The following is a 15,424-nucleotide window of genomic DNA, read 5'->3' as shown; positions in this document are numbered from 1 at the left end:
CTACTTTCAAGGCATTAATTGTCAAAAAATCATTAATAAAAATTTGTAATTGAAGAAATTTTTTAAATTAACGTTTTACTCTTATTTAAATATACTTTATTACTTTTGCATTATTAAAGACAATTAGACATACATATCTAAGTAGTGTTCCCCCCAAACTGCCGGGTAGCCACTACTGTTTACTTTTTGCATACAAAAAGTTTTACTCCTTCTTCTATGATTTTCAGGATTCTTAAGAAATATATATTTTTTTAATAAGAACCAAAATAACAGAACAATGGAATTGGTGTATAGAAAATACGAGTACTTAAATAAAATGAAAGTGCATTTCATTGTTCAGTTGATGCTACGATAGATTTTGGTGTGTATCTTTCAAATTTCTTCCAGAGTTTGGCAAGTGTTGAAGAAAGTAGAAGTTAAATAATAAAAGTAGAAAACTTTATGAAATCTGTCTGTTTAAAATGCTCTCGACTGGTTGCTGCTGGCTTGCTAGTCATTGTCTGGCAGCCAATAATGATGATGCAAATTTAAACAAAAAGTCCAACAATTTCTATAGCAAATATTAAGAAAAGCGAAAAAAATACAAAAACAAAGTAAAATACAATTGAAGAAGTTTTTTTTTTTTGTTAAAGATTTTTCCTCTCATTGTCAGTTTTGTTGTTTGTAGTGGAGCAGTTTTTATTTGCAATTTTTTCACCATTCACTTTTTATGGAGTTTTTGTTATGAATTTTTATATAATTTGAATGAAAAACAGGTTAATAAATTTTAACTGGTCAAACCCGAATTAAGGAGGGGAAAATATTGTTTAGAGTTTAGTAGATAATACCTATTAAAACGACATTTTATTAACAATATTCTTAGAATGGCTAATGTATCTTAAATAATATAATATAGAATGAGAAAATATCGAAAATTTTAAAAAATCGGTATATTTCTATGAATAGAAATTAGACTATACTCTATACCATAGATTATAATCTGGACTATAGACTATAGTCTGAACTATAGATTATAGTAAGGACTACAGACTACAGTGTGGACTATGGGATATTATCTGGACTATAGCCTATAATTGGACTATAGTACAGAATACATATAGTCTGGACTATAGACTGTAGTTTGGACTATAAACTGAACTATAGACAATAACTTGGACTATAGTGCGGACTGCACACTGGACTGTGGATTATAAATTACAATCTGACTATAGACTATAGTCTAAAATATAGACTGTAGTCCGGTCTATAGATTATAGTCTGAAGTATAGACTATAGTCCGTTCTATAGATTATAGTGTAAACCATAGACTATAGTTCATCCTATAGATTACAGTCTGAACTTTAGACTATAGTCTAAACTGTAGACTATAGTCTGAACTATAGACTAAAGTCTGAACTATAGACTATAGTCTGAAATATAGACTATAGTTCAGACTGTAGTTCAGAATATAGTCTATAGTTTAGACTATAATCTGAACTTTAAACTATAGTCTGAACTATAGACTATAGTCTGAAATATAGACTATAGCCTGAACTATACACTATAGTCTGAGCTATAGACTGTAGTCTGAATTATAGTCTGAACTATAGACTATAGTCTGAACTATAGAATATCGTCTGAACTACAAACTATAGTCTGAACTATAGACTATTGTCTGAACTATAGACTATAGTCTGAACTATAGACTATAGTCTAAACTATATGAATTATAGTCTGAACTATAGACTATAGTCTGAATTATAGACTATCGTCTGAACTATAAACTATAGTCTGAACTGTAGTCTGAAATATAGAATACAGTCTGAACTATAGTCTGAACTGTAGACTATAGTCTGAACTATAGACTTTAGTCTGAACTATAGACTATAGTCTGAACTATAGACTATAGTCTAAACTATATGAATTATAGTCTGAACTATAGACTATAGTCTGAACTATAGACTATAGTCTGAACAATAGACTATAGTCTAAACTACATATATGAATTATAGTCTGAACTATAAACTATCTAAACTACATATATGAATTATTGTCTGAACTATAAACTATAGTCTGAACTATAAACTATAGTTAGTAGTATAGACTATAGGCCGTAATCTGGACTATAGACTGTAAACTAGAGTAGTTTACAATAAGACTAAACAAAGGCTCTTTATTTCTCGAAATGTGCAACTTTTTTTTGTAGATCAAGAAAACATAGAAATTGCAGGATATTTGTTACATATGAAAGAGCAAATTTAATATTCCGTTTCATTTAGTAGGGGCTAAAAAAAATATATGTAACATTCGTACTCGTTCACTACGTGATACTTTTGTTTTTACAAAATAACAGACAAAAACAACTGTTTAAGACACATTTTGTCAACTTCTTATTTGTTGTTAGTGTTATTTTTTTTCTCTATTTGCAACATAAAAAATAATAAAACAACGTCTTTTCAATTGTTTCTGGTCCATTTTTTTGTATTTTTATTTTATGAATATTGTTTTGTTTCGTACAATTTTTTTTTTTTTTTGTTTTTTCAGTAAATAAGTATTTTTCAGTTTTTAGTTTGGTTTTTATGTAGACTTAATGAAATCTTTTTGTCATCTGTTACAAACTTTTAACAGTAAATGTGGCTGTTTGACTATTGTTTAGTTTGTAAAGACCAAGTTTTTGGGGTCCCCAACAGTCTCTTTTCATCCCCATAAAGACTCTAAAGTTTTTGCCATTTGTACGGGTAATGACAGTGGCGCACCAACGTTTATAATCACTGCAAATGGCAGATGATAATGACGAACACAACGAACAAGTAAAGGAAAAACCTGATGTTGCAAGTGGCAAAAGTGTTTGCATTTTATTATTTCCTTTCAGTCTAGTTTTAATAACTATGTAAGTATTTGGCCAATATGAGAAAAGAAACAAAAAAATAACAACGAAAATAAAATAAATGGCAGATGAAAAATTACACCAAAAATTAAATTTATGAAAAGTTGGCTACTTTAACAGTTAGAAAAAAAAAATAAAAACAAAAACACTAAGTTTTACAAGAGTATTTTGCATCTGTAGGATTTTATATATGAGTCTGGGTGTTATTTTCGTTGTTGTTGTCAAAGTATTTGATTTATTTGCTTGCAAATGTTTGCAATTTTATATGAATATTTAATTACATGTCTTCGTTTAACATGCAAATAGTAATAAATAGAAAAAATGCCGTTTTGTTTTAATTACTATGTAATTTAAATGTGATAGATACACTTTACTTACATTTTGACAAGGACGTTCATCGGATACCAGACGTACTGCACCACGTCCCAAAGCTTCACGTTTTCGTTGTGCCGAAAATATACGTAATTCTTTACGTTCCTCATCACTTAGGGAGTGACAATAGCGTACCTGTAATTATTAAAAAAATTGATATTTTAGGATTTTTTAAATCTAGAGAAATTCAGAGTTTCAATTTGGTCTCAGAGCAGCTCAATTCTTTGTTAAAAATTTGTTAAACTATATTTTGTTAAACTTACTTCATTATCCTGTGGTGGCAGTTGATGCAACAACTGCTTTATGCGATATTTTTCTCCAGGACTATTAACATACGGCACTTTGTCGTCTGGCAATTGGGAGAAATATAAACGTACCTGAAAGTGAAAATAAAACTGGTCGTTAAAAATTTTAAATTCAATCAAATTAATTAGTTTTATCGGTTTTCGTTTAGTTTAATTTATAGATGTCATCGTAAATAATAAATGTACCCGTTTTAATGCATTATGGATTTTGCCGTTATGATGGATTTTTCTTTCGCAAATCAATATAAATTGCCAATATATCAATTTGTTATCGCAAACATTTGCAAGCTAGCATTTCCCGGTAGTTTTTCAAGTAGTTTAATGTATGTATGTATCCCTTTTACACAAAATTTATAATTAAAACGAATCTATACTTTATAAATAGAAAACTAATCGAATGCATTTCAGATAGAACTATTGAAGATTTATATCCCAAGATATCTGGGGTCTTCATAAAATAGATTTTAACAGATAGATTGACAGACAAGCATGTCTAAGTGCTTAATGTGAACACCTGCCTTGACGGCCTTGTTTCACAGTGTTTTTTTTACTCCACTGGGTAGACTTGAGAACGGACTACCACGCGCCCCTGAATCAAATCAATCTTCCGGAATACCGGAAGGTGACCGGTATTCATGATATCTAGAGAGTTATCATGAAACATTGCATTATTTAAATGCAATCCCCACCAACTAATGACCCATTCCAGTGCATTCCTTAACATTTTAAAGCAAGCGCAACCACAATACTGAGATATTCAGTACTAGTATCCTGTCGGGCGGAGGAGTCTCAGACCATAGAAAACGATCTACGGAATAACAGGCAACTACCAAGTGTCAACCTGAGAATTCCCCAATCTATACTGGCGCCCTACTGCGCGAAGAGTAAGAGATACTCAACGAGTTCAGGATACTCAGTCACATCCACCAGTGATATTTGTTATGATGACAACAGCACCGGATAGAGAATCCAGACATATGTATATGGCATATGATATATCAGTCCTTAAACCAACATTCTCTTCCCATCCACTACGTGGATCCCGAAGGAACCTCAACTAACCAGACAGGATAAATCCTGCGGGCAACTGGTCACCCGTAATGCCAGATTATATGGTGCTCTGGTTTGACCCCATGTCAAATCATTCCAAGGAAAGGCCGAGCATACATTTGGTCATCACCAGAGATATTGCAATAACACTAACATGGGGGAAAACACGGACTTGGCTTAATCGACTTTATTGGGTAGGAAAATTACATTGTAGAAATTTCAAACGGAATGACAAACTTATATATACCCTTCTCACGAAAGTGAAGGGTATAATAACTATTTCCTTTGCAAGTTTATAAAAATGTTCACCCCGAACTGCAGGGAATTTAATTTTGGAAAATGTTCACATGTGTTTGTGTTAATAAACTATGCTCTAACTGTCTTTGTGATATTAATCACAAAAAAATACTTTCACTCTCACCATCATCATGACAATTTGGTCAATTTCGATTAAAAGTAATGATGTGCTATGCATCATTTGTACCAACCACTACAAAACACATACAATATATTGGTGCAACCAAAAATGGTTGCCACATCCTTTGGCTCTTTTATCGGCATCGTCATCACTCTGCCAGACAATACACACACTAGCCACAATTGCCGTTAGATTGTTACACTATTAAGTGCCCTCCCTGCGGCATTAGTTATATGAGCATTCTATTTTTTTTTTTTTTTTTGTCCATTCATCCCGTATGATGCAGTCAGATTCCTCTTACTATATTGCCACTGCCTGTATTTACAAGTACAACGGTTGTCGCTTGTAGATTCCATGCTGTGTGCATCAATTTTGTCCGAAGTGGGGTTCAATTAGTTCACAACATACAACTGCTCCGACAATCTCAGACACTCACTCAAACGATTGAGTATGTTTGTTAGTTTGCTTGTTCATTTGTCGTCCATTTATGGCGACTTGGCCATACAATTTTGGATTTATTTACAAACACAAAAATCTATTCCCATCTAAATAGCAGATTGTGTTGTATTGGAAATTTATTACAAGTGCCTTGGTCTGGTCAACTACATACAACAACTAATATCGGTGAAAGAGAGTGAGAGGGGCCATTAGTTATTGTTGGCTGTTGCATGAACAATCAAATGAACGAGTACATACTTCCATAGAGGGAGTCGGTCTCACATTATTAATTGCACTTGCTATTAAAAGTTAGAAACAGTTTTCTTTTTTTTGGTTATTGTATTTATTATTATTTTTTGGTCATGTGGCAGATAAAATGAAAATCCTCGTACCCACCAAATCATATGAAATTTTGTTGTAATAAAATATTTGAACAACATGAGCTGTTACAAGCTTCCAATATACCGAGTTACAATATACAAGCCCAGCGGTTTTGTAAGCAAACAGTATATTCCTTTCGCACAGTAATTTTCCCAAATGTCTAACACCTTGGCTGGCCCAAATTTCGATATAACTGGATTTCTAACACGTATGTAGTGTTTCTAAATAATCAAGAAGAAATCACTTTAAGAAAGTAGTTCTTAAACCATCAAGAGAAATCTATTACTGCCTCAATTAATTATTACAGACTGCTACTCCGAACTGCAGGTTATGAGTACAACATGTGAACACACATCCATTGTGAATGTGGCAATATGGGTGGGTCTGGTGATTAAACACGACTATAAATATTTGAAATTTTTAAGGGTATTTAAGTAAAATTTTATCCGCCCGCTAATCTATACTTGCCACAATTATTTACAATGAAAAATTGCTGGGTTTTACCAATTAAGTTTTACGAAAAGTTGGGAAAAATAATAACTATTTAGTAAAATATCACTTTAAATCGTGTTGGGAATAACTTTAATAGAAAAAGTTAAGTTGTATGTATGTAAAATAATATTCAGGAAAATTATTGTGTGTGATTTTTTATCTGGATACTTTTGCTACTTAAATATATTCACTTTTTTCGGAGCTATATTTAAGTATTACTATAAGTTAAAAAGCTATATTCTTATTAAGAGCTCTTATTCAAAAATATCATATATTATTTAGTAGTCCTAGCCTTTCTTAAAAGCTTCGTCCTAGTTGGCGTACTCTGTTCCAAATCAAGAACAGAACCGTATTATTGTTAAGAAAAAGGAATTTGGAGCTAAAATCTGGACGGTTCGGATCAGTTTAGAATATGTACTTCTACCGACTTCTACTTTCCGCTCCAAATGAGCCGATTAATTGGCTTCAGTGTGATCAGAATTTGATGACTTTGCTGGGTATTAGAGAGAAGGAAATTATCCACGAGCCATTACTTAGCCCTGTTTTAGAGTCAGAAATTATCTAAGCATTAGTTCACGAATTTATATAGTTTCCCCACCCAGAAATGTGTCTTTCTTTAATACATCTCATGTTGTAGTTCGGTAGACGCGCTAGAGCGTTGAGGGTCTCTAAGCATTATTTTATCAGCGTATTTACACAATGAGAAGGATCCTTCCCCAAATAAAGTTTGGTTTTTTGTGGACTGTTGTAGTACAGGAGTTCATAATCTCTAATGCTTATAGTCGTATAAATAAGATTTTTATTCTGGCAAGAAATCCTCTTGTATACCGGTGTCATACAACTTATTTTGACCTTGGTTCACTTGTCTATAGGAAAGCGTTGGAAACCGCTTTTTGCTTTGACCAGCACTCAGAGGATGACCCTACTTATGCAGTGAATTGTGCTGGAACTATAAAAATTAGTTGTGGAAGGTAGGATAGAATAAGTAGTGTTTATGGACTTTTGATTTAAAACTTTTCACATCGAAAATGACGGGAAGTCCTTCTGCAGTCAATTTGTTCCACATACAAAAAGTGCGGCTGAAGAATGAATTTTCCCAGTAATGTGTCCCAATGGCCCACTGGTCAATCGAACTCAAAATGATGTGTTACGTGAAAATATACGTGTTACCTAATTTCAGAAGAAACAAATTTCATTGTAATATCGATAGAACAATGAAATATACCTCACGTTGCGACGGTGCTCCAGTGAATATATATTATTACTGGCTTTTTAACATCTACACCCCAGGCTAGTCTGGACACAAAACTATCACACTTCCTTGATTCAGAGAGTTAGACACATTGTTCTTGTCATAATCCTTCAAGAGGTAGACAATCCGATTTTACAATTTTACAATCAGAATATCAATAAAATGGACTACAAAATCCAAGTATAAACTAGAGTATTTAATACGCATGTCAAATCATATGTGGATCATAAGGTAAACAACTAACGTTATTTTTTTCTCACATCTATTTGGAAGTTTAAACTACCAATTTAAGAAAACATGTTGCCACCCAAAATTATACATACATATAATTATGAGCATTTTTCCAAACAATCAACAATTACAATACAAATTTAAAATGATATAATTATAATCAAGTTTCCCCAATAATCAACATCAATTATCGATTTAAAATGGCCTTTTGAGGAAAAAATTCAATTAGCTATGCTTTCGCCAAGTAAAACAATCATAAATTAATTGTTATAAACCAAAACCATCTTTAGAGATTGAAAAAATCTGGAAAATGTGTGTTTTTTCAAAAATATTGAATTACTTTGGTTTGGTTTTAGTTAACTGTTATTTAATGTTATTATTTGTATACATTCAATAATAAAAATGCAACAACATTAAGTAGTTACAATTTTAATTTGTCTCTAATGAACAGAGATTTTTTTTTACACGTCCATTGAAACAAATCAACCATAAAGAAAATATAACATCAAAATCACATAGTTTAAATTTGAAAAACAAAAAAAAAAAAAACAGGTGTTTGCTGGAGATGGCGTTAGAGCTAGCAACTTGGCGTAATGAATGAATGGAAGAGTGGATAGATATGGATGAACGGATACTGTCTATATAGCACTTACTGACTTTTTTTGTCACTGTTGTCAGTGGTCATCAGGGAACATTGGAAGCGATAAACTACGAAAAGTTATTTAAGACAGTAGTTTTACCAAAAAACACTAAATATTTGAGAAAGAAACATTTATCAAATGCGTAATGCTGATTGGCCAACTATGTGCTCAAGTCAATGCGAATTGAATGTTTACTCAAGTAAAACTTTCAATTTATGGTCAAATGCAGTCGTAGTCATCGTCAAGCTTAATTTTTGTGATGAATGAAAAGTGCTGGACTGCTGATGACAGTGACGGTGGCAAAGTTTGTTGATGATAATTACGACAATGTTTAGCTAATGGCAGTTGTTTTTTGCAGTATGTTTGTGTTTGAATTTGTAGGAATGTATGGGGTAGTCATGTGCAACCTTTGGAAATTTAAAACTACTTACATATAAACATAGATATTTAATTTTTATGCGGTTGATAAGTTTTTAAAACTGTAGGGAAATAACAACAATAACTATTTAACTATGTATTATAAGTTTTTAAAAAATGTCTACTTATCGCTTATTTGTGACAAAAGGGTGTACAAAATCTATGATTTTCTACATCAAAGTGACAAAAATTCAAATCCTAATCTATAGTCTTAACTAAAGACTATAGAACAGTCTATAGTCATGACTACAGCTCAGTCTATATTCAAGACTATAGCACAGTCAATAGTCAAAACTATAGCACAGTCTATAGTAAAGACTATAGCACAGTCTATTTACACGACTATAGTACAGTCTATAGTCAAGACTATAGTACAGTCTATAGTCAAGACTATAGCACAGCCTATAGTCAAGACTATAGCACAGTCTATAGTCAAGACTATAACACAGTCTATAGTCAAGACTATAGCGCAGTCTATAGTCAAGACTATAGCACAGTCTATAGTCAAGACTATTGCACAGTCTATAGTGAAGACTATTGCACAGTCTATAGTCAATACTATATCACAGTCTATAGACAAGACTATATCACAGTTTGTAGACAAGACTATAGCACAGTCTATAGTGAAGACTATTGCACAGTCTATAGTCAGGATTATATCACAGTCTATAGACAAGACTATATCACAGTTTGTAGACAAGACTATAGCACAGTCTATAGTCAAGACTATATCATAGTCTATAGACAAGACTATAATGCAGTCTATATTTAAGACTATAGCACAGTCTATAGTCAACACTATAGCATAGTCTATAGTCAAGACAATAGCATAGTCTGTAGTCAAGACTATAGCATAGTCTATAGTCAATACTATAGCATACTCTATAGTCATGACTATAGCATATTCTATAGTAAAGACTATAGCATAGTCTATAGTCAAGACTATAGCATAGTCTATAGTCAAGACTATAGCATAGTCTATAGTCAAGACTATAGCATAGTCTATAGTCAAGACTATACCATATTCTATAGTCAAGACTATAGCATAGTCTATAGTCAAGACTATAGCATAGTCTATAGTCAAGACTATAGCATAGTCTATAGTCAAGACTATAGCATAGTTTATAGTCAAGACAATAGCATAGTCTATAGTGAAGACTATAACACAGTCTGTAGCCAATACCATTGCACGGTCAATATATAAGACTATATCACAATCTATAGACAAGACTATAGAACAGTCTACAATTATTTGACTTTCTTTTTCAGAAATAAATGTACAGTATGAGTGGGTCCATCAGAAATGATCCGAACCAATCAACAAAGATTTGAATTTGATTTTATACCAGAATGAAATTACGAATTAACTAGACTTAACAATTACATTTTGACTTTAGAAAAACTTACTTGATCTGGTCTTAGACCCGGTGGCACCCAGGTGTACTCTTCCAATGCACAACCACTGTCATCGTCCGACTGTGAATTACGTTGAAATTCTAATTGCTGATGATGACTGTGTAAATACGCTGTTGTCTTGTAATTGGCACGCAGGGGTGATGTAATCGAACTGAGCGGTAGATTTGAGGGTGGCTGACAGTGGCGACGTTGGGTTTGTGATGGTGCAGCCACAAAATGTATTGATGTGGCTGTATGACTGCTGCCACCATTACTGCTACTTGACGCTGGATCAATGTGACTTGTGGTAATGGGTGTAGGTGTGGCATTCGATGATGATGTTGGGGTTGAACGATCGTTATTATTTGACGAAGACGAAGGATGCTGGTGCTGAAGATGATGTTGCTGCTGTAGTTGTTGTTGCTGGGTTAGTTGTGCTAAGGAGTCGGCTTGTAATTGATAGGCTGGTAAATGTACTCCAGCTGCCTCCAATTGTAAAAGTTCACTTTCCGTTTGTGTATAATAATCACTTGGCTGTTGCATAATGACCTCGGCCAACAACTCGTGATGAGCTTTTTTATTTATGGCTGGTGTTGTTGTAGCTGTTACGGCTGTTGCTGCTGTCGATAATGATGATGCCAGTATGTTGGTTGTGGCACACGATTCCGTTGCTGTTAATGTGTTTGATACACTACAATAAAAAGAACAGAAAGAGAAGGAATAGTATTAAAATGAATCTGTATTTACGAGGAGTAATCCCAAGATTAAAATGATTTAAACCAAAAGCTTCCCACATAAATTTCAACAAGCCTGCACTGTCTTAAACTCATATTTAACTAAATATTTCTCTGGCACTGACTCTGAGACCATGGACTCTGAATATGGTCTATCTATATATTCCAAAGTATACTTTACACTCCTTGTTGTTGGAATAAATTACATCAATTTAATTCAGTTTTTAGTTGTTGTAATTGCTGTTGCACTTCAGCACACAACATGTTCGTTTGTTTGTGTAAATTGTATTTTAACGATCCTGCTTATTGTTGCAGTTGTATAAACGAATTGGTTAAATATTTTCGCATTTGTTGAGCTTCCCAGAATGAGTCTTATTTTTATCATCTACCAACCCATTTGAATTCCATGGTCTTTTAAGTGTAACATACTAATTACTTAAATATGATTTCAGTTGATTTCGTCTTACTGTTTTTTTTTTTGTAATTTTTTCTTTATTTAACATCATGCAGCATGTAGCAAGTTGTATATGGTGGTTGGTGGTTGCCAACTATAATCATGCAAATGAAAATTTCTGGTTTTATGGTTTTTTGATTACACTTTTGTAAAAGTCATGGAAGCTAAAATTCCATTGCGCCATGATTTAGGGTATCAGTCTAATGTAGTTTAGAATGGGTGGTGTGCACTTACTTTTTATAGTGCTGGTTATAACTTTAAGGGGATAACGTATATATTTTGCATTCACTAAATGAACTTTACTGTGGTCCAGACTATAACCTATATGATGGTCTAGATTAGAAAAAAAAACAACAAACAAAAAACTAGACTATAGACTAGACTATAGACTAGACTATAGACTAGACTATAGACTAGACTATAGACTAGACTATAGACTAGACTATAGACTAGACTATAGACTAGACTATAGACTAGACTATAGACTAGACTATAGACTAGACTATAGACTAGACTATAGACTAGACTATAGACTAGACTATAGATTCGACTATAGACTCGATTATAGACTAGACTATAGACTAGACTATAGATTCGACTATAGACTCGACTATAGACTAGACTATAGACTAGACTATAGACTAGACTATAGACTCGACTATAGACTAGACTATAGACTAGACTATAGACTAGACTATAGACTCGACTATAGACTAGACTATAGACTAGACTATAGACTAGACTATAGACTAGACTATAGACTAGACTATAGACTAGACTATAGACTAGACTATAGACTAGACTATAGACTATACTATAGACTAGGCTATAGTCTAGTCTATAGTCGAATAGACTTTACTTTAAAAATCACCTTTAACTAATTATCCAAACTGTTTCAAAATACTCAACCGACAGATGCAAATATAGATACAATTTCCTAACAATCGTATACATTTGAAATTTAACAAAATTACCAAAGAAACTTAAAGAAAAACTCTGCGCATGCTTAGTTTTTATGGCTTTTTATCAATTTGTAATTTTGTTTTCCTTTTCTTTATTAAAATCAACACACGAATTATAAAAACTAAAAACATTATTTGAGGTTTTAATAAAATGATGATTTGTTTAGGTTTATTTACAGTTCAGGTGTATTTTGCTGCTGAATGCAAACTGACCAGACAGTCGTAGCAGTTCTATTCAATTTAAATTATTGCTTTGTTTTTTTTATAATTACATACATACATACATATTTAGACCGCTGGGCATTAGACTAAAAAAATATTTTATGACTTTGTATGTACAAACAAATAAACAAATTTAAAACACGACTCTATATTTGTAACAAACACTGTTTGTAATTTCTTGTTTAATTAACTTAAACACTTGTAAAATTTACAAAACTTTTCCTCTTCGACTTTCTCTAATAAAGAAATATGTATAATTTTTTTAATGAATATAAAAAATATTTTAATAACACTAAAACACTATAGACCAGCTATAAAAATAATTTTCAACTTCAAATTAATTAATCATGTTTTAATGTTTAATAAAATTTTGTCAATTTTTGTTATAACTTTTACTAGAGGAATAGGTAGTATGTGGTTGTGCTGATGTTTGTAACGTATTTATATGTTGGTCCCACACATAACTTTTGAAATGGCTTCTGAGCTACTTTTTGGATTGATTTAGATGGGCTTGCCTCTTCTTTTCAATTTTAAAATCGTACGCATAGCTCGATGTCCCCTATTGAAAATAACTAAAATTAGCCTTGATATAGCCAATTATATTCTGATCTACTCATGATTTTAAATTAATTTCTGAAACACGTCTTATATGTATGTCTCATAATTGATCGATCCTCACAGAATTTATAATATATATAGTCTTATATACATAAGTTTTTTGTTCAAAAGTTTATTAAATGCTCAAAATACTAGATAGGTACTATACAGAGGGGAAATAGGCGTTTTAAAATTATACACGTTTGGTACCAAATTGACACCAAAGAGTTTATAATTCTTCAATAACATTCACTGTCAAAGTATGTACGGATAGTTGTCATATTACCAAATAAAATACATGACGTAGTCAAATCATAAACGTAGATTCGATCTACGACTGGTGGCGATTGACTACGAAAATTTAAAATTTTGTATAATATTTATTTATTTATTTATTTATTTATTTATTTATTTATTTATTTATATGGAGGGTATCTTTTCTGAGTCAAAACGATGTGTTATCAAACTGACAACGCTATGTTGTCAAACAGAACGTTGCGTTGTCTAAATGTCAACAATGCGTTGTATATGACACAAAGTGTAATCGAAATGACTACAAAGCGTTGTTGCAATGACAACGATGCCTTGTCAAAATCACAACGGTGGTTGTCAAAATGATAACTGGGTGTTATTTAAATTTTATACACATTCGTTGTGAAAATGTTAACAAACGTGGTAAGCTCACTTTTGACAACGGATTGTATCAATTTCGATACTTTTCTACCGGATTTTTACCTCTGTGTAGCTTCCTAATCACTGCAGTATTGATGGAACCTTTATTATTTTTTCTTGAACAAAATTTAAGTGGTCACTCTAACATTCATATAAAATTTGTTCATTCATTCATTTGGTTTTCATGTTCCTTTTAAGTGGCTTTTCAACTTTAACGATTTTTTTCTTAATTGATTGTGTCTCTGTGCTCAGATACGAATAGTTTTTGGTCAACTGAGTTCAAATACCTTTCGCTTTCTATGAAATAAATGTTGTTGGACAATTTCATGTGTTCAACCTTTACATTTTCATTCATTCATTAGGTCGTTCATTCACTCCATTTTAGCTGCTAAATTTTATTAATCTTATCTTTCGATTTTGCTGTCTCTAGTGTCTGCATTTTTTTGTTAATATTAAACGAATAATAGAAATACTCAAATCATGTAATTCTCATGTTTGTAAATTAAATACAAAATACACAAAAAATATTGACAAATCATTTAATGGTTGTCACAAAATACCTTTTAAGCGTTTGTATTACGACATTTATAATCTTATTTCTATGGATGTATGTATGTATATATTTTTATGACTTTTGTGTAATTTTGTCAGTTTTGTGAACTAATTCGTAAACGTAATAACAATTTTTATTATGAAGAAAAAACTAACCAGTTGCCGGTCAATAACGAATTTATTACACTGTATATAAACGTCAAAGTGTGTGTTTAATATTTATGAAAACATATCATATTAAAAATCATATTTCTAAAATAATAAATTCACAGATTTAATCTGTGTCATATATTTACATAATTAAACGTATAGTTTGAGTACTAAATGTGTTAATTTGGGATTATTAGAATTTAAAAACTAGTAGTTTTTCAATATTTTATTTTGAAATTGCATATTTAAAGATCAAGCTATAAGCAAAACTACTTAACTATTATGTAAAATGTTTGAACAAAAAAATAATTTAACAATTTAAGTTGCTAAAATGCATTACTTCTGTAATGCATTTATTTGTGCATGTTAAATTTTGAAATTTTTATTTTTTCTTTGACAACAGTCTTAAATGTATAAGTTTTTCATATCATATTGCCACCAATAAATTAGCAAAAGATCTTAAATTAAGATTAATAAAATTCAATTAATTAAAACTAGTTTTTGTCTTTTTTAATACTCAAATAAAAATATATATTGCAAAAAAGTACAGAGACACCACTCTAACATATTCAAATAAATTTTAATGCAATCGCTTCAATAAAACTGTTCAAATCGAGAAAAAAAACTAACTTGAATTTCAATAAAATTTAGCAAATTTACTTAGTGAGTGCTTGACACACTGGCTGCTTTTAAAATATAAATAAATCGATTGACCAGATTTGTATGTTAAAACTGTTATAAATGGAATGAATTTTTATTGAAAAAAGTTGTTTAAATGTCCAGACGTTTTGTCTGGCATTTGGTGTTTTTTTTTTTTTTTTTT

The 15,424-nt window shown here is 31.5% G+C and overlaps 1 protein-coding gene across 2 annotated transcripts in view; it reads right to left on the bottom strand.

The window, feature by feature from the left end:
• LOC119615906 (protein espinas) overlaps window positions 1–15,424 on the bottom strand; it is a 99,173-nt gene that overhangs the window by 16,779 nt on the left and 66,970 nt on the right. For both annotated transcript variants that reach the window (XM_037971919.1, XM_037971908.1), the window contains 3 exons: window positions 10,271–10,949; window positions 3,502–3,615; window positions 3,245–3,373 (listed from right to left, as the gene is read on the bottom strand). In XM_037971919.1, coding sequence (XP_037827847.1) covers window positions 3,245–3,373; window positions 3,502–3,615; window positions 10,271–10,801 — 774 coding nt within the window. In that variant the 5' untranslated portion in view covers window positions 10,802–10,949. The remainder of the gene's footprint in view (window positions 1–3,244; window positions 3,374–3,501; window positions 3,616–10,270; window positions 10,950–15,424) is intronic.

Source organism: Lucilia sericata, unplaced genomic scaffold (genome assembly GCF_015586225.1).
Source record: "Lucilia sericata isolate MDLA Ls3-8-SP2 unplaced genomic scaffold, ASM1558622v1 Contig000002F_arrow, whole genome shotgun sequence".
Classification (NCBI taxonomy): domain Eukaryota; kingdom Metazoa; phylum Arthropoda; class Insecta; order Diptera; family Calliphoridae; genus Lucilia; species Lucilia sericata.
This window is presented reverse-complemented; position numbering and strand designations above follow the sequence as displayed.